Source organism: Heterocephalus glaber, unplaced genomic scaffold (genome assembly GCF_053883595.1).
Source record: "Heterocephalus glaber isolate CG9 unplaced genomic scaffold, H.glaber_assembly_v1.0 deba00000347, whole genome shotgun sequence".
NCBI classification, from domain to species: Eukaryota; Metazoa; Chordata; class Mammalia; order Rodentia; family Bathyergidae; genus Heterocephalus; species Heterocephalus glaber.
Genome location: NW_028258143.1, coordinates 45,552,975 through 45,573,093, shown reverse-complemented (window position 1 = coordinate 45,573,093; position 20,119 = coordinate 45,552,975). Strand labels below are relative to the sequence as shown.

General features: G+C 33.9%; 1 protein-coding gene across 6 annotated transcripts in view; it reads right to left on the bottom strand.

The window, feature by feature from the left end:
• The window catches only part of Scn2a (sodium voltage-gated channel alpha subunit 2), a 144,012-nt gene that overhangs the window by 20,915 nt on the left and 102,978 nt on the right, over positions 1 to 20,119 (bottom strand). For all 6 annotated transcript variants that reach the window (XM_087199763.1, XM_087199749.1, XM_087199746.1 and 3 more), the window contains 6 exons: positions 18,903 to 19,076; positions 16,181 to 16,303; positions 13,402 to 13,683; positions 12,131 to 12,184; positions 9,691 to 9,828; positions 9,196 to 9,300 (listed from right to left, as the gene is read on the bottom strand). In XM_087199763.1, coding sequence (XP_087055889.1) covers positions 9,196 to 9,300; positions 9,691 to 9,828; positions 12,131 to 12,184; positions 13,402 to 13,683; positions 16,181 to 16,303; positions 18,903 to 19,076 — 876 coding nt within the window. The remainder of the gene's footprint in view (positions 1 to 9,195; positions 9,301 to 9,690; positions 9,829 to 12,130; positions 12,185 to 13,401; positions 13,684 to 16,180; positions 16,304 to 18,902; positions 19,077 to 20,119) is intronic.

The window sequence follows — 20,119 nt, the reverse complement described above, 5'->3', positions numbered from 1 at the left end:
CTACTATTTAATCGGGTTTTCTATTAATGAGCTGTAAGAGTTCTTTATATATTCTGGTCATAGGTTATATGCATTATAAATATGGTCTGTTTAAGGACTACTTTTTATTTTAACGATGCCATTTAATGTTCTAAATTTTGATGGAATCTCATTTATCAATTTTTTTCTTTTATACATCATGTTTTTTATTTCCTAGAAAATTCTTGCCTACCCTAAATTCATCAACATTTTCCCTTATAATTTCTTGTTAAAGTTTTATAGTTTTAGTCTTTCATATCTAGGTTCATAGATCCTTTCAAGTTATTTTTATGTATGGAAATAAAGGGTTGAGGTTAATTTTTTATATACAGATACCAGGTGTTCTAGTGCATTTGCTGAAAACACTATCTTTTCCACTGCTCTTGAATTGAGCTTATGTTCTATAAAATGTTAATGTTAAATAACCTTTCAAAACTCAGTGGACCATATATGTGTGGTTCTATTTCTAGATTCTCTGTTTTATTCCAATGATCTATAAGTCTTTCCTTATACCAACATTGCCTTGATTATTGTAGCTTTAGAGGAAGTCTTAAAATTAGGTACTAAATGTCTTCCAACACTGTTTTTGTTTTCTTTTTCTTTTTACTTTTCTAGGTTCTTTGTACCCCTACATAACTTTTAAATTTCAATAATCCATTCTTCATTTATAGCAAGTATACATAGACCTGAATTTTTATACATACCTTGTGTTATCTAATCCTGCTAAATTCAAATACAAGTTCTAGGGGCTCTTAGAGATCTCTTAGTATTTTCTCTGTAGATGATCATTTCATCTACATATAATGATTTTACTTCTACCTTGACAATCCTATCCTAATGGTGTCATTTTATTGCCAGATTATTTTGTTTTGGGCCTATGTTTCAAAGTGTAATGGACAGAAGAGTAGGCATATCTGTTCTTGTTCTCCACCTTATGGAGAAAGCATTGCATCTTCTCCATTCATATAAGGAGTTTTTAGGGTTCAGGGATTTAGCTCAATGGTTTCACTGCCTACTGCGCAAGTGCAAGGACCTGAGTTCAATCCCTGGTACCAAAAAAAAAAAAAGGAGAATACTACCTATAAGGAGTTTTTGCTGGAAGTATGGAGTACATGTCTTTGATCTGTTCAGAAGGTTCTGTTCTACTTCTAGTCTCCTGATAACTTTTACCATGAACAGCTGTAGAATTTAGTCCAATACTTTTTCTCCAACTACTGACAGGATCATATGGCTTTTTCCTTTCCTCTGTTAAAATGATGACTTTTGGGGGTAGATCTTCCAATGCCAATGCCATCCCTATAATAAACCCACTTTCTACATACTGCCAGATCTGACTTCTAAGAGTTTGCTTTGTTAAACAAATTTCTATCTATGTTCATACTTTTTCTTCTATTATCTTTATCCAGTTTTAGGATTAGCACAATGTTGAGTTCCTAAAATGAGGGGAGAAGTGTTCCTTTTTTTTCTGCTTTAAATGTTTGATATAATTTATCATTTAAAAAGTATATGAGCCTGTTGTTGTCATACAGGTAGGTTTTCAAGCTAGGAATATACTTTCTTTAATAGATACTCTTCAAATTTTATATTTCCTCCAGAGTTAGTTTCATTAATTTGTCTTCCAAGGTACTTCTTAGAAGTTGTCAAATTTATTTCAAAAAAGTTTTTTTGTAATGTGCTTTCTATATCCTTTTAAATTCTGTAAAATCTGTGGTAATGTCTCCTAGATCTTGATATGGTAATTTAAAAAATGTATAATTGATATTGTGTAATAGGAAGAAAAGGTCTAAAGGAGCAGAGGAAGTGGAAAGAGTAGAGGAAAGGAATGAAGGGAAAAGAAAAACTATGAGAAAAGGAAAACAATGGAAACAAAATCTTTGCAAATATGGAAGGGTGGAGGGGGTGAAGGGAGGGCAGGGGAAGGGGAAACAATTAAGAACCAAGATACTCACGTAATGGTACAAGATCCCAATGATGAATGTAACTGTATTTTATACCTAAAATGTATCAATAAACTTAATGAGGAAAAAAAAAAGAATAAAGGTCTCTAATTTTTAAAATTGGAGACCTACTCCAATCAGTAGATGATCTTCTTATCTGCAGCCCTACAGAATTGGACTCTGATGAGGATGCTATTAGAGTTTTGAATTTCTTAAGGGCTATAACATACTATGTGTCTCCACAAAAGGTTCAGATCTCTCAACAAAAAGTTAAATCATTAGGCCTATCTCAACCCTAAGGGAACAAACTCTCACCCATAAAAGAAAGGGGGCCTTCTTAAAACTAGGGCCCCCACAAACTAAAAGGCAACTCAGGGCCTGCCTAGGGAGTGGCTGGATTTTGCAGAGTTTGGATCCCCACTTTTGGACTCACAGCTAAGACTCTATGAGGCCATGCAAAGGCCTGAGTATGACCCTCTAGATTGGACTGTAAGATAAGAGGCTTTTCAAAAGCTAAAGAATTTGTCACTATCTGCTTTAGTTTTAGGAATTCCTGACTTTATAAGCCATTTACCTTGTATATAACTGAAAGACAGGATGTAGCATTGGAAGTCCTTACCCAGAAGCTGGGAAACATTGCTCAACCTTTGGCTTATTTTTCTAAACAATTTTATTCTGTGTCATGCAAGTAGCATAGATACCTATGGGCTGTGACTACTATAGTTCCTGGTAGACAAAGCCACTGAATTAACTTTAGGATACTCCTCGAGCTTGAAACCCACCATCAGCTTCAGTGCATTTTTAAAATTAAAGGACACCAGTGGCTAACTGAAGTTTAGTTGTGTAAAATATCAAGCCCACCTTCTAGGATCTCCAAGGATTATTCGCAAGGTCTTCTGAACTCTAAATCTGACAACCATGTTCCTTACTCCAGCCTTTAGCTAATCCTGTTGCAACATGGTTCCCTGGTGGAAAGAGTTTCACTATGCATTTGTTAGACTCCAAGAAGTGATTGAGGCAAAGTCACTTCCTTCAAATATCTCAGCACAAAAAGCTGAAATCATTAGTTACCCTTATCTGAGCCTTATAATTGGGGAAAAACAAAGGAGTCAACACCTATACTGACTTTAGATATGCTATCTTAGTCCTTCAGGTTACAGCTGTCATATGGAGAGAAAATGACTCTTATTAGAAAAAATTCCCCAATTAAACATGGGCCTGAAAGTCTTTCCTTCCTAGAAGCAGTAAGGTTACCTGCCCAGGTAGCAGTAATACACCACACCATGTATCTAAAGAACAATGCTCTCATAACCCAGGAATATGCTTTGACAAAGTACCAAAGAAGCATCACTGCATGTCTTAGAGATGGTTCTGATACTCCTGACCCCAAACCTAAATGGAAGCCCTTCCTATTCAGAAAATAAAAAGAAATGTCAGGAGGGATATAAACCAGCAAAAAAAGGCTGGTGGATTAAAGAGAAAAATTATAAAGTATTATTACTCCATCATAAAGCATTATTTTTCTATGAATAGAAAATTATTAAAGAAGTCCAAGATAGTTGCTATTTAGGAATAGACTATTTAGGTCCATCATGTCTTTTGGGAAAAAAGCCTCCTACTTGAGTGATCACAAAGGCTTGCCCTTTTGCCTCTGCAACAATCCAGGAGAAAAGCTAAGATTCCACCTTTATTTAGCCTAGTACAAAGGCATTGTAATTTCCCTGGAGAAGACTGGCAACTGTACTAGACCCATATACTTTCATGCCAGTTATAAATACCTCTTAGTTTTTGCTGACACCTTCCCACCCAGACTGAAAATGCCCAGGAAGTCACTGAAGCTCAGTTGGAAGAAATTATTTCTAGATCTGGACTGTCCTGACCACTTTAGAGTGACAATGAAGCTTCTTTTATTTCCAAGGTGACACAGTAGGTGTCACAAGGTAATAATAATTTATTATCTTCACATCTTTTAGCACTGTTAAGCATCAGCAAAAGCTGAAAGGGCGAAATTACATATTAAAACCACCTTGGAAAAATTATTCCAGAAAAACCTCAAGCTGTGGCTAGACTGCTACAGGTGTGTACTGTTTTACTAAGCGACAAAATTGCCCCGAAAGCTTCTTTCCACCTAAGTCTACACAAAATGTTCTGTAGAAGCGATATATGCACACTCATGTTTATAGTGGCACAGTTTGTAATAGCTGAAACTTGGAAACAGCCCAATTGCCCATTAATTGTGGACTGGATAAAGAAAATGTGTTTTTTGGTTTTGAGGGTTTTTTTTATAAAATGGAGTATTACTCGGCCATAAAGAATGAGAAACTAGAGACATTTATAGCTAAATGTAGGAACATGGAGGCCATAACTCTTAATTGAAATAAACAGGACACACATGTAAATACTGAATAGTTTCTCTGGTGTGAAAAACTAAAAGTGTAAATAAGGATCCAAATGTATAATTGATAATGTGAAATAGAAAGAATAGGTCTAAAGGAGTAGCAGAAGTGGGAGAGATAGGGGAAAGGAAAGAAATGAAAAGAAAAATATGAGAAAAGGAAAAATGGAAAGAAAGTCTTTATTAATAGGGAATGGTGGAGGGGGTGATGGGAGAGCAGGGGAATGGAGAAAAAATAAGAACCAAGATACTTCATGTAAAGGTACAAGATCCCAATGATGAATGTAGCTGTATTGTATACCTAAAATGTACCAATAAGCTTAATGGGGAAAAAATGTTCTGTGGAAGACCATCTCTGACCTCAGATACAATCACTGCTCTCGAAATACAGGAAAAGATTAAATATATATCTAATCTAGGTCAGGCTTTGTTAAAATATGATAATAAAGTCTGTCCAAAGCCAGATTCTTCAACTCACATCCCTAAAATTCAACTGATTGTGTGATATGTAAAGTTAGTCAAAAGGAGTCACTTTTAGATCAACTCCTCCCTCCCTAACTGAAAGGGCCCCTAGGAAGTTCTTCTAAGCACCCCTAGACCTGCCAGGTTACAAGGACATGCATTGTGGATTCACTTATTAAGAATTAAATCTGTTTCTCTTGAGAATTTACAGGATTAAGAAATTAAGACACGGATACCTGTGATCAATATTTTTGTGAGCCTTTGGAAGATTTGCAAATACTGTTTTTTTTTAAAAAAGTTTCATTCAGGATAAACTGACAAAGTTTATTCTGCTACCTGTTTACCATTAAATTATTGTCTCCTCATCTTAAATATATCTCTCCCAACTCTACTAGGTCTGCTCAAATCAAAATCTGTCAATTAATTTGTCTCAATTCTTATACCATTCTCCAATGGAAAAAACACTTTTCATGACTAGGCCACAAAATATACCAAGGACATTAATAAAGGTACATGCTGGATTTGTAGAATGTTGCCCTCTTCTAGCACATCTGGGTAGCCCTGGTGGGTATCCCTTCTACAGGGAAATGACTGGATAAAGCTTCAAAGTTTTAAAAAAGTATTGCTGTAGTTTTGAAGGATTCTACCAGATCTATTGTTTCTCAATGGCCAATAAATAAAACTTTTCATCAAGAGAACTATAAGAACAAAACCTTTCTCTTGCCAAAACTAATACTTAGATGTGGCAATATGCACAATATGGCTTGATCTATCTCAGGCTCCTAAAACTCCTATGATAAAAGATAAAAACCAATTTTGTGTATAGATATTTTCAAATTTGGGGTGAATATATCTGGCTGATATCTACTATAGTGTAACTCAGCTAGCTAGCTAGCTCCCTTTGCTGGAAACAAACAAATAAACAAAGAAGCCCCATATTTATGGTAAATGGATCAGTGACAACCAGAATATGAGATGAATTCTTACAGCTTTAACCACACCACTATGTTAAGATACACTGATTTTTTGACTACTGATTTAAATGTAAGAGGGGATAAAGTGGCCCAACCCAAATAGTGGCAAATGACTCTGTGGCACAAACTTATAGCCATAGTTGGATCCAGGGTAGACAGGAAGATAGATAATAGAATATCCATGGGGAAAGGGTGCTGGATTAAAGTCATAGATCAACCAGCTAATTTCCCAATCTTATATAACTGATGTACCAGGTGTGGTTTTTTGGTACTGGGGATCGAACTCAGGTCCTTGTGCTTGCGAGGCAGGCGGTGGAACCACTGAGCTAAATCCTCATCCCTGGGGTTTTTTTTTTTCACTTTTATTATCATTAGCCTTCACCTTCATTCCCTAAACAGGACTTGAAGACATCATGTGGCACAGTGGATCTTTTATTAAATTTACAAAAAGGCTCCACATGACACTTTCTAGGGTATTTCATTACTAAATTCTAAAGTTAAAATGAGAAGAAAAGCTTTTTTACAAAACTGAATATCCCTAGACAGGTTAACTACTGCACAAAGTAGAACCTATGTCACTATCAAAGCAAAATGTTGTGTACTTATTCCTGGAGACTCTACAAATGTGTTCTCTACATTAAAAACCTACACTCATAAGATAATGCAATGTCAGACTTGGCTTTAAGTTTCAATGCCTTGCTAATGTCATGGTTCTTCGGAACAAACTGGTGAGAGAAAACTCTTATTTTTAAAGTTATGGTACTATGCATAGAAGACAGCACATTAATATACCCAGCTCCAGATATAATGTGTGAGGGCCTCTCCCTCTATTCTCTCTTCATGTGTACTTATTGCTGCCTAATAAACCTCTTTACATTTCTCATTGATGCCTTTTGAAAAATCTTTTTCTATGATGAAAGTGAATGTACAAACTACCCCACAAGTGGGATGAGTTCAAGTCCCCAACTCCTTTTTGGGAAACTCTTTGGACGTCATTCGGTGACAACTCCACTGTTCATCCAACTATAAAGGGCAAAAACTCATCTTGTTATTTAATCTTGTTAATCTTGTTATTTAATCTTTTCTATCCATATTTAATTATTAGAAAAACCTTTGAATTTCACTTTGGTGGTAGCTTATAGAGTCATGTATTTTCATTCATCTCTATTTCTCATTTTTTCACTATAGTTCAGACTATCATCTTTGTAGTAATTTCAAAACATGTCTACACTGGTACAGTGACCATCACAAAACCAAACTAAGTGGCTCCTCTTTGATGGATTCCCATGGCTCTTAGGATAACAACTCTGGTAAAGGCTGGAATATCCTAACTTCTTTGTTCTCAACATATCCCAAGTGAAACTCCAGTCTCTGCACCCCAGTCTCACTGGGCATTCACAAATGCACTTCTCTCTTACAGGCTCCTCATATCCATGTTACTATTGGTATTTTCCCATCCCCCTTGCATCCTCAGCTAAATAAAACTTCCATAACTTCCCTAATTAATCAGCTCACTCCATTTATCAGCATTGATAGCTGAACATATCTTCTTCCTGGATATATTTCTATTTGTTGATGGGACTAATTGATTGCTATCTATTCGGTTAACTAGACTCTACATTGCTCAATATTTAATCTCAAACACCTAGGATACTGTTAGTAAATGGGTGGACAGATGGATTTTGTCAGATTACTTTCTGATTTCCCAAATTTTTACCAATATTTTAGACAAGTCAACTGATCATTTCCTATGCATCTCTATACTACCCTGGTAAATTTATGTGTCATTTGATGTAAATTGTTTTTGTAATTTCATGTATACATAATGTATCTATCATATATGTATGATTGATGAATAAAGGAGTATATAGATAGCTATAGAGATACAGATAAATACAGATATGCCTAAGCAATCTCATTCCCTTACTGATTTACTTAGTGAAGTGCTAAGAACTTCACGTTTAGGTCATTTACTTTTTCTCTATTATAAATATTCTTTTAAAATGTATCTGTGCTTCAGAGATCAACTGAATCCTTTTCTGACAACTCTAAAATTCTCATCTCTGCCTGGACATTTCACGGGAAAAAAATCTGTATTTCCAAATGCTTTTACAAGGCTCCAATTTATATTAGTAGAACACATCATTTTATAAAACATCAATTGTTTTAAGTTCCCTGTTATGTACGTATCTTTCCTATTTTCCTATATTCCATGGCTGCTTCATCTCATTGAGTCTCCTTGATCAATTCCACTCTTGTGTTTCAGGTCTGTGGACTGAGATTAAAGATATATCTTCTTGTACATACATATCAGTCTTATTTTGTATGACCCATTATTATCTCTTCTCTAGGTTCATCTCTAAGTTAAATTTTCTAACATCTTTTTCTTCACATTACTATGCTGTGCTCTTAACTATATTGAATTCACTTTGCTAAAGACCAATTTCTTTAGACTCGTGGTAATTTAGACTTACTTAACTCAGAAAGTCTTGTAGCTACCACTCACTACTTCAAAGGCATCACTAGTCTCTCCCAAAACGTTTATTTGCAGGGCTTTGTCCTCTACTTTTCACTCATTTAAATTGTACTATTTCCTCAAAGACTAGGTTCAAATTGTTCATTCTATATATCTTCTCCAATGTAGCTATATACTTTCTTTGAGACACTGGAAGATTTACAGACTGATCATTTGATTATGGCTAGTTTTTTACCATCCCCAATGGAGTCAATATCCTTGGGGAATACTAGATTGCCCTAACTCATGTGTGCCTCAGGGAAGGAGTTCTCAGACTTAATGTCGAAAATTTCATGGATTCTCTGTGAACAAATCTGTATGGCAGCCAAAGAGAAGCAGCAGTCACTGGCAAATAAACAATTGAAAGAGCCATAAAATGTCATAAAAAGCATAATATTATCCTATTTCAGGGGAGGTTAGTAGGAGAAAATATGATGATTGGCTATCGTTTTGACAGAAAAAAACCCTTGTGAATCTATTTCATTAATTATTCCATTCAATTTGGAGAGTTGGACAAAAAGTGGGGGTTATCTGAGATGTACTAATTATGCCAATCAATTCTCACTGCAGTCAGAGAACTTTCGCTATTTCCTATATATATATTTACATTATATGAATTCTCTTAATGACATTAATTCTGTGTGATACAACTGGATTTTAAGGCAAACTTTTTATCTGCATGATTTATATGCTTATATATGAAATATATTGAATATTTACACATATTATGTATATATATAATACAAAATTCATGCTACTTAAGCTAACTGGACACATTAGTAAGTTAAAACTATTGTGTTGCAAATTCACAAAAATACAACTTTCTAGTAATTTTGATTGTGAAAGTGATAGATAACATAGGTTTGACCGACAATGACAATGTACTATTCTTACAGCAGGTCGAGGTATGGGCTTTTGTGGCTTCTTTGAACCCAATTTTTTCATTGCATTGTAATATTTCTTCTGTTCTTCTGTCATAAAAATGTCTTGACCTCCAAAGTAAACAAACAAAAGCAAAACTTGTTAAAATCATATTCTTTGTTAGCTATAAAGTCAATCTTAATAATCATTTGAAAATTGGTTACCATACTCTATGCTAATGTTCCTAATATCTATATTACTAAAGATGCATATATTCAATAGATAAACTATTCCATAGTACACATAGTAATGTAAATCATGTCATATTAGGCATAGTTACATACTAGAAATACAAAAAGTTCTACTTGAATTATCAATTACCCAAAAACTTACAGCTTATTAAATCTTAAAATAATTCCTAAATTTTATATATTTTGGTGGTTGTATTTTGGAGTCTAAATGAAATAGTGTGGCATATTCAGGTCACATATCAGACTTAGAGCAAAGATAAAGTTTTAATATACTTATCTTCTTTTTCTGTTGGTTGAAGTTATCTATGATGACACCAATAAAAAGATTCAAAGTAAAGAAAGAACCAAAAATAATAAAGATAACAAAATAAAGATACATGTACAGATTGTCTTCATACTTGGGTTGCAATTCTACCTACAAAATATGAAGAATAATAACCATTAGTTTTAATATTGGTTTCATAAAAAACACATCAGTGAATTATCAATTCTCTAAGAATATCTCAATCACTGGAATGAAATGAAATCAAATATTAAATATATTTTATGAACTTTCAAATACAACATTCTTGTTGAAGAATCTTGAGAGACTATTCACAGACTTGAGATAGTAAAGCAATTCATGCAAAATTCTGAGTAGTTATAAATAATTTCACCAAATCAATGCCCACACTATGAATATATTTTTCCCTTAGTAAGTGAAGATTCTAAAACATAGTGCAAATTGAGGATTCCCTTTTCCCCCAGTACAGAAGTTCTAGTCAAATATTATATTTTAAAATCATTAATATTTACTTTGTCTGCTTATTTTCTTTATCTGTGAAATGGAAATAAAACAACCTAAACCTTGTAGGTTAGTTGTCCAAGTTAAATATGTTAATGCACAGAAAGTGCTTCAGCAGATGATACCTGACAGTAATTGGTAAGTTTGAATTTGACACTTAATACACATTTCATTAATAGGCTAAAATCATTGTATGTGTGCACATAAGTATACTGGAAGAATCTTTGCTTCCTGAGAATGAGTCCATTGATTCAACCTATTCAGTAGGTACTATTTCTTTAACAGTGGTACCCTCTTGTCCAGACACTTTTGTTGGGAAAACAGGGAATACTTAGTTTGAACTTTATAATTTATAGTTCAGATCTCATAGAATTCTATTTTAATCAACTCAGTTCAACAGTCACTGATGATAATGAATTCAGGTTATGAAATAGTGTATCATGAAATAAACTTAGAAGATCATTACTGACATATTTTTCTAATGAAATAGAGTAAAAGAAAAAACTAAAAATTCTTTGATGACTTTGATTTTATCTTTGTGTATGCATGCATAATAACATACAATGCTATTTTTAAACTTTAAAAAAACTACACATATAGAAAAATACATAATATCTAAATATGAATGTAACCTATAATACATATATATACATATATATTTTTTTGGTACCAGGGATTGAACTCAGGACCTGGTGCTTGTGAGGCAGGTCCAGCACCACTAAATCCATGGCCCAACCTATAATATATTCTTAATTTTAATGGACAATTTGACTTCATCTTTTGTAATGTGCTTGAATATTGAGGAATTATGTAGCATACTAACTTATTAAGGAAGAAACTGAAGGTAAGTTATATGTCATATAGGCTATTGATAAGGTAGGTGGAGAGAAATTTGAAGATTAGTCAATACTAATAATCAATTTGAATGATTAGTCAATACCAATAATACTTCTAATACTAGAAATCTAGTATTAGAAAGTCATTTTGATCCATCATTTGTGGTCAGAATTCAAAAATCTGTGAAACCTCTTTGTTTCAATGGAGCTATTATCACTTACATAAAGTTATTGTTTAAGGTTAAATAAGAATGTAAGGAAGCCCTTTGCATAGTGAGCATTAATAAGAAATAAATTGATATTATAATTCAATAAAGCTAATAACGGAGATTCCCGATAAAATGTAGGTGTTTAGTGCCCTCTATCTTCTCTCTCTGATTAAAAAAATAAGAAATATTTCATTCAGAAATCTAATTGTTGACACTAGGGAAATATGGTTTTGAGCTTAACTGCTTATGTGATTTTTCTTTCATTAAAAAATGAGAAATCAATAGAAATTATATAAAATACTCCAAAAATTCTAATGTGTATAAGGTACATTATGAAATTCCTCCCTTCTATCACACAGTCACACCTCCAAGAATGAAACAATTAAGTTCCTTTTTTGGTTTGTTTTGTTTCTTTTTTTTTTCTTATTTACCATTAGTCATATCCTTTCTATTACAAGAAAGATCAAAGGCTAGAGGAAAATCTATGACATATGCAGAAAATTCCCTATGAGAGATTTCTAATACCCAAAGACCCAGGACTATCAGAGTAAAAATACAATGTCTTATTTTACAAATATATACAATAAACTTTTAAGTGAGAATTGCCATGCTCAGTGCTAAAAAAGATACCTTAAAAATTTCATGAGGAGGGCTAGGGATATAGCTCAGTGTGAGAACCTTTGCCTAGCATATGTGTGGTCCTGGCCTTGATACCCAGAACCACAGTGAACAGAGAAAATATTCTAATAAAATGTCGAAAGAAGCAACATAAGATGAAATATTGTCATCATAGAGACATGATCTTTTACTGACAACACCACTAAATTACAATAATTTGAAAATATTCACTTGATCAAATTTTTAAAATTCCCTTCTAAATAGACTTACATTTCGCGAGTCAACAGCTGCATACATGATGTCCATCCATCCCTTAAATGTGGCCTGTAAAAAAGTCATTTAATTTAATTTTCTTCTTGCTTGTCTATCTAACACACATTAAAAGACAACAAACTTTGCATAGACATTTTATTTCTTGCATGGTGCAGACAAGACAGCTCAGCAACCATTGAGGAAGCCTCTAGGCAGATGGGGGTAAGGAAGTTAGCAGGCAGTAAGGAAGAAGTATCTCATTTTATTTAGTTGTCTTTTTTTTCATTTAATTGCATTTATATACATAGCACTCCTAAAATTATATGCATTTTTATTTTAATTGCTTTTTAAATTTTTTATTTAATTTTAGTTTGACATGAAACTACATGTTGTACAATGCAAAGTTATGAAATATGTATAAATTATGGAATGGCTAGTTCATGCTAAGTAATGTATACATTACCTCACATATGATTTCTTTGTGTTGAGAACTGTTAAAATCTACTCTCATTGACTTTCAATTATGAAATATATTTTTATTATCGCTAATCATCACGCTGTATAACAGATCTTTAGAATTTATTCCTCCCATCTAGCTGCCTTTTAATCAATATTGTTCCTCTTCCCTACCCGAAGCCTGGTAGCCACTACTCTTTGCTTCTGAGTTCAATTTTTAAAAATTTCACAAAACAAATGAGATCATGTGGTATTTCTCTTGCTATGACTAGTTTCTTTCACTTAACATAATGTCCAGAAAGTTCATCCATGTGGTTTCAAGTGATAAGATTTGTTCCTTTTTAGGTTGAATATTAAATATCTATTGTGGTGCGTGTGCGTGTGTGTGTGTGTAGTACGTCCATCCACTGATAGACACTTATACTGGTTCTATAGTTGGCTATTGTGAATAACGTTGCAACAGAAATCAATATATTTTTATATGCAATGTGAAATCACTATGGGAAAAAGATAGGAGAGCAGGTAACTTTTCCATATACTGATTTGACATTTCATTTGGACATATGCCCAGTAAAGGGATTACTGGATCATATTGCTGGATCCTTTTAAATTTTTTTGAGGGATTTCCAGTGTTTTCCATAATGGCTGTACTAATTTACATTCACACTAACAGTCTACAAGGGTTCTTTTTTTCTACCTTGTTGTCAACATTTGTTATCATTTTTTTTGATAGCAGTCATTTGAAGAGGAGTGAGGTGATATCTAATTGTGGGGAAGAATGTTAGACTTATGTTAATTACATATCACAAGAGAATAAAGAAATGGTTACTTACCACTTGAAGCAGAGAAAGATATCCCAGTCCCACATTATCAAAGTTTACTTTCACGTTTTTCCACCTGGCAGTTTGATTGCTTTCTATGAGGGCTTTACATTCACTGTAGTTGTTGACCACGCTTACATCAAACATCTCTCCAGTGGTATAGTTAATACAATGGTAAAACTTGCCAGCAAAGAGATTCACTCCCATGATACTAAAGATTAGCCAAAATATCAGACAGACGAGAAGTACATTCATTATGGAAGGAATGGCTCCTAGAAGAGCATTTACCACAACCTAACATAGGATAAGAAGGAAAACATAAATGAACAGCCAACAATAAATAATTCTTTATTTTTAAACATTGTAAAAAGAATAACAGTCAAATTATAGAAAATATATCTGTTCTCAAATTTGAATATTAGGTAGAAATATCTGATGGCTACAACTAACTAAAATTTTGAAATTATAATTTAGAAGGATATAAACTGAATTTTATATAGCAGATTTTTTCCTCAAGAGGTAAGTTACACAAGTAGCAAATTTTTATTAATGAACAGAGCTAATTAAAGTGCAAAACTGAAACTACATGAGAAAGAGGGAAGAAGTGAAAAGGGATTTAAAGAAAAAAGAATTGAAAAAATGAAAATGAGCTTTTGTAAGTGGAGAAGGGAAGAAGGGTTTGGGGGAGGGGAAGGGGGGCAAAAAAGAGAATTAAGATGTGTTATGTACATGTACAAATCCCCATGATGAATGTGATCATCATGTACTGAAAACATGGGCTAACAAAATATTTTTTAAAAGTACATGAGTATATAAAAGGTCATTATGTGAATAACACAACTTTGAAGAATGCAAACTATAAAATTTACTGTTCAAAAGTTGAGAGTAAAAGAGAACACCTAGGTAACAAATTCTACACAGAAACTAAAAGTATTGTTACCAGAAGTGTAATACTCTTTGCTTATTAGAACTACTACTGCAAAAAATTGATTTCAAATTGGTAATGTGAAAAGAAATTAAATGATAACAGTTCCTTTCTACATAACCATGTATACACACACACATACACACACATTTCTGCATACAACATTGATCTCTGGTTGTTTTTGTAGCATTCAGATGAAGTCCAAATGTTTTCAAATAGCACAAAAAACATCATTTTCTAAAATTGGCTTCTGAACAGCTAAAAGGATTGGGACAGAGCACCATCATTTTCTAGGTGATGTGGTCCTAAGCTCTGTGCCTCGGGGAATGACACACGTCAGTACAGATTCCTCCCTGTTCCTTTGTACCACCTTTCTGAGTATCAGCTTTCCACATCTGACCTTCTTTTTAGATAGCCTATGTTTGAAAACTAAAAGGCCAGATTCAGACTTTAAAAGGCTTAAAATACATCATACAGAGCAATGAAGAAATGATGAGTAATGATTTGGTAGTCTTAAACTACAGCAAGTAGATTTTCCTGCACACTTATAAATGGAATGAAGAGAAATAATCTTGATTCAGACCAGCAGCTGACACAACATAAGAGATTTCCCACAGATCTGGCAGGATGTAGAAAGTGGTTTTGTTATAGGGATGGCAGTGTTGGTTCAGCATTGGAAGATCCACCCCCAAAAGTCATCATTTAAACAGAGGAAAGGAAAAAGCCATATGATCCTGTCACTAGTTGGAGAAAAAGTATTGGACTAAATTCTATAGCTGTTCATGGTAAAAGCTATCAGGAGCCTAGAAGTAGAACAGAAACTTCTCAACAGATTAAAGACATGTACTCCATACTTCCAGCGAGAATGCCTTATATAAACGGAGAAGATACAATGCTTTCTCTGAACCAACACTGCCATCCCTATAACAAAACCACTTTCTACATACTTCCAGATCTGACTTCCAATAGTTTGTTTTGTTAAACAAATTTCTATCTATGTTCATACTTTTTTCTTCTATTATCTTTATCCAGTTTTAGGATTAGCACAATGTTGTGTTCCTAAAATGAGGGGAGAAGTGTTCCTTCTTTTTTCTGCTTTAATTGTTTGATATAATTTATCAGTTAAAATGTTTATGAGCCTGCTGTTGTCATATAGGTAGGTTTTCAAGCTAGGAATATACTTTCTTTAATAGGTGCTATTCAAATTTTATATTTCCTCCAGAGTTAGTTTCATTAATTTGTCTTCCAAGGTACTTCTTAGAAGTTGTCAAATTTATTTCAAAAAAGTTTTTTGTAATATGCTTTCTATATCCTGTGAAATTCTGTAAAATCTGTGGTAATGTATCCTAGATCTTAATATTGTAATTTAAAAAATGTATAATTGATATTGTGTAACAGGAAGAAAAGGTCTAAAAGAGCAGGGGAATTGTGAGGGGTAGGGGAAGGGAAAAAAGGGAAAGGAAAAAATATGAGAAGAGGATAAAAAATGGAAACAAGGTCTTTGCAAATAGGGAAGGGTGGAGGGGGTGAAGGGAGGGCAAGGGAAGGGGAAAAAAGGTAAGAACCAAGATAGTCATGTAAATGTACAAGATCCCAATGATGAATGTAACTGTATTTTATACCTAAAATGTACCAATAAAGTTAATGGGAAAAAAAGAAAAAGAGATTTCCTACAAAGTAAAAATCTAGGCTGTTAGAAGTGATCAAGGACTGAGTTCTGCATCTGATCAGTACTAATGATTTGATTGGTTATGTCAGGGTGGATGCAGAAGGTACAAATTCTCCAAGGATTTGTCATTTCTTGATACGAAATGTCAGGCTCTTCTCAATTATAATTTCCACACTCTCTTAAGCATTGGCTCTTACCCTCATTCCTTCGAATCGGGATAAGGCTCTCAGTGGCCTCAGAGCTCTGAGTGTCCTAAGGGATTTGATGGCACCAAGTTCTGAGTAGCCCAGGGCATTTGCAGTTAAGCTGACCAGTGAGACCTACACAGAAAAAGCAACGCAATTTTCTAACTTATAGAGAAAAATGTCTATAATTCGACCTTCCTCGATGCAATAAACCAGTATTTATCCAACTTCAAGGAGTTTCAAAATCACCCAAAGGGAGCTGGTAGAATATGATTTAGTAGGTTTTGGATATGTCTTGAGAATTTGCATTTCTTCAAGTTCCTATGTAAGATTGTTAATGCTGCTCTATTAGCCACATTTTGAGAAGTATCAAATAAAATTAGTGAAAAACTATAAAATTACAATAACACTGTTTGCTTTAGTCATTCATGTGATGACTAATGCAACTGATAAAAATTCTAAAATCTCAGTTAAAAAAGGAAAAGAAAAACTGTCATAAGTGTCAGAGAAATGTTTGATTTCTCATGAAAATATGCAGAAAATTCATTAAAATTATATAAGCTAAGAAAAGATACTTTGTCTTACAGTGTCTCAGAATTTCAAAAGCAAATAAACATAAATAAATGTGAAATAGCTTTTAAAAGTACGGTTTTAATAGATATTTGAAATATATATTTTTAAGAAAAATAAGTGCAGCATATAAAAAATTGTTGCAAAAACCTTTATTCCTTTAAGCTAATTTTGCATATGCAATCTGAAAGTGAAACCTCTAAATTTAGAAAGAAAAAAAAAACCCTGAGGTTTGAAATTTTATTTTAAGTACTTTTGTATAGTTTTCCTAAAATCTAAAGCTTTAGGCTTTATAAGTCTCCTCTCCATAGACAACTGAAAAATCAAGTAACTAAATCATTATGAATTGAAAGCTTTTCTCTATTAGAAGATATGAGGACCTGTGGTACTTTACCTTCTCTGAAGACAGAACCAAAAAGAGATAAGCATACATTAAAGATGAAAGATAAAAGTTAGACATATGAAAAATATTCTAAACACAGGCAGTATTTGCCAGCTAATCAACAGACCTGGTAAAATATGTAGTTTGTGTAGGTACATATGAAAAGGAAATACATTTCAACCTTTTTAGGACACTGCAACAATCTGCTAATTGGTCTTTTGATTTCTAAATAATTCCCTTTCTGTTACATCACTCACGCCCCCATCAACTTCTCTCTCTAAAAGAGCAAACTGGTCTTGTTGCTTCCCTGTCAGTAATTCTTCAGTTGCTTCCTCTTTACTAAATCAGAAATCCAAATTTCTTTTAGATATCATTTTGGCTTCTTCAAACTCTTCTCTAACTTTCCTACTTTACCATCCAATTACAGATGTATGACCTCACCCCTTGATGTTTACCTTCAAGGACCACTTCTTGTCCCTGAAACCATCCCTGTACCTCATGGGTCAGTGTTTGAACACATCAGTATCCCTCTCACTGGGACCTGCCGGTCTTCTCATCCCTCAAACTCTAGCTCACACTGCACCTTCTCAGCAAGCCCTGCCCCTGTTCTCAAGGAAAGCCAACATCACTTCTAGCACAGGTGTCAAGATCTTCCTGCATACATATCTGCTCTTACTGGTAGACTACAGGTTCCTTTAGGATCAGAAAAATAAAAAAAAAATTTATTCATATTTGAACAAATGAGTAATGAACATATTAGATTTAAAGCAAAGTATTGATCAGTTTGATATATAATCATGAGTTTTCTTAAATCTAAAATACTAGATACTAGCATATATTAGGTAACATGAGTACAAGCTGCAGGAAAACTAATTTTTTCTTAAGAATTTCTTTATACTCAAATAGAGTAGTGCTGACTTAATGCCTGTATTCTTACATTACTATATTAAATATAAGACATGTTATTGTCAATCTGTCACCTATAATAACCACATACAAACTAGCAAAAGGAAACAGTATCATTCACAATTCAATTATACAAATAAAAGAATGGTTATAGTTTTGTAATGTTCAGACATATATGTTTTTAAATATAATTTTCAGGGGTTTTTCCTCTAAAAGACTTTCAATGCAATTCTGCATGCATCCTACACATGTTATATTTACTATTAATTGGTTTAATATTTAACTATTAAAAACCTGTCTGCATTCTGGTACTCGAATTTACTTTTTTAAAAACCAGTGTTATTTGATAAAACCTTTAAATAACTGGTTAGTAGCTAATCTGTTTCTATAATGATCCAAAATCAAGTGGTGTTCTCTTGCTTTTGGGACTTTGAATTTTTTCTTGTAATTAGTAGTCTGTGTGACAGTTACTTCTCAACAAGCTAGCTACAGCGAAAACAAAGGTAATAATTGAAACTAATTTGACACTTTGGTGTCAAAGATGCCTGTGCTATTAGTTTGTGAATGAGAGAGTGAAATAGCAAAATTTCTAAATTAATGTATTACCTTGCATAACTTTGGGTTTCAAATACAGACTTAAAACTAAATCAATAATTATAATAAAGTGGCATTTGACGACTAGATCTTGGAAAGTATATGCATTAAAATTGGCAAGCAATGCTTGGGCATCCTATCACTGGGAAAGAAGAACATATCATTTATATTTGGACTGATACAGTGTTTACTGAACACCTACTACGTGCCATCCACGATTGCTAGAATTATCACCTACCACTTGCTGCTGAGGAATGAAAGCAGAAACTGTAGAATACTCACATCAACAATCAGAAAGTCTAGCCAGCACCAGGCATTGGTAAAATACACTTGAAAACCATATGCAACCCACTTTAGAAGCATTTCCAGGATGAATATGTAAGTGAAAACCTTGTCGGCATATTCTAACATGGTCTTAATGGTTTTTCGCTGCTCAATATAGATATCTTCAAAGGCCTGAGAGTAAAAAAAAATTCTGTTAATTTAATTGTCCCTAATTTATATCTTTAAAAAGTCTTTAAAAGCTTCTTATCAAGTAAATAAGGCTGGAAGGCTTAGTGTTTCTAGTGGCTGCATCTTGGTTTATAGTTATCTATATACAAAGAACTATTAACTAGGTATTTAGTCCATCAAAGAACTCTCATAATTTTTAAATCTAATTTGAGAATTAAAATAACCAAAAAGAGCTTAAAATTTTTGTACATTTTTTTTTTTTTGGTACCAGGGATAGAACTCAGGACCTTGCGCTTGCGGAGGCAGGCAGCGGAACCACTGAGCTAAAGCCCCTGCCCAAGAGCTTAAAATTTTTGAAAGACTGCCAGCTAGTCTTTCTAAAGCAGAAGGCAAACTATCATTTGGGAGTGGATCTGCTTTGTTCAGTAGTCACTGGAATGTTTCCTCCCAGTAAAGCAAGTAGACGTTAGGAAGTTCACTCTGCCTGGGAGAAAGAAAAATACATCCTCTTCCTCTTCCCTCTCCTCCCCCTCCTTTTCCTTCCTCCGCTTCCTCCTTCTTCTTTCCCTATCTTTGTCTCCCTGTCTCTCTGCCTCTCTTTGTCCTTCGTTCTCTTCCCCAGTGGGTATGGTATATGTTTGAAAGATCCTTTGCCATTATTTTGCACAGTTCTTGGGAAAAGCTCATTTGCAGAAGCTCCTGTGCCTTGTAAAAACAAAAGATTATTTATCTAACTCAGTGTTTTCATGGGAAAAATTATGAGGGTGACCTGGTGGCTTGGCTCAAGGACAAGAGAAACAAAGTTTTGTTTGTTTGTTTTAATTTTTAGAAAGCAAAGTCATCTAGGGCCTCAAGGCCTTGGAGCTCAGCTTCCCACTGAGCTGGAGGCCCGTCAGAAGCCAGAGGGTCAGGGCCCTGTGGTGACTGAACTGTGGTGACTGAACTGTGTTGCCAACGGCACCAGTTGCTGACAAGGCTTCGTATTTTACTCTCTCTTTGGCATTAAAATGCAATCTAATCCTCTTTATTCTGAGTACTTAGCAGGA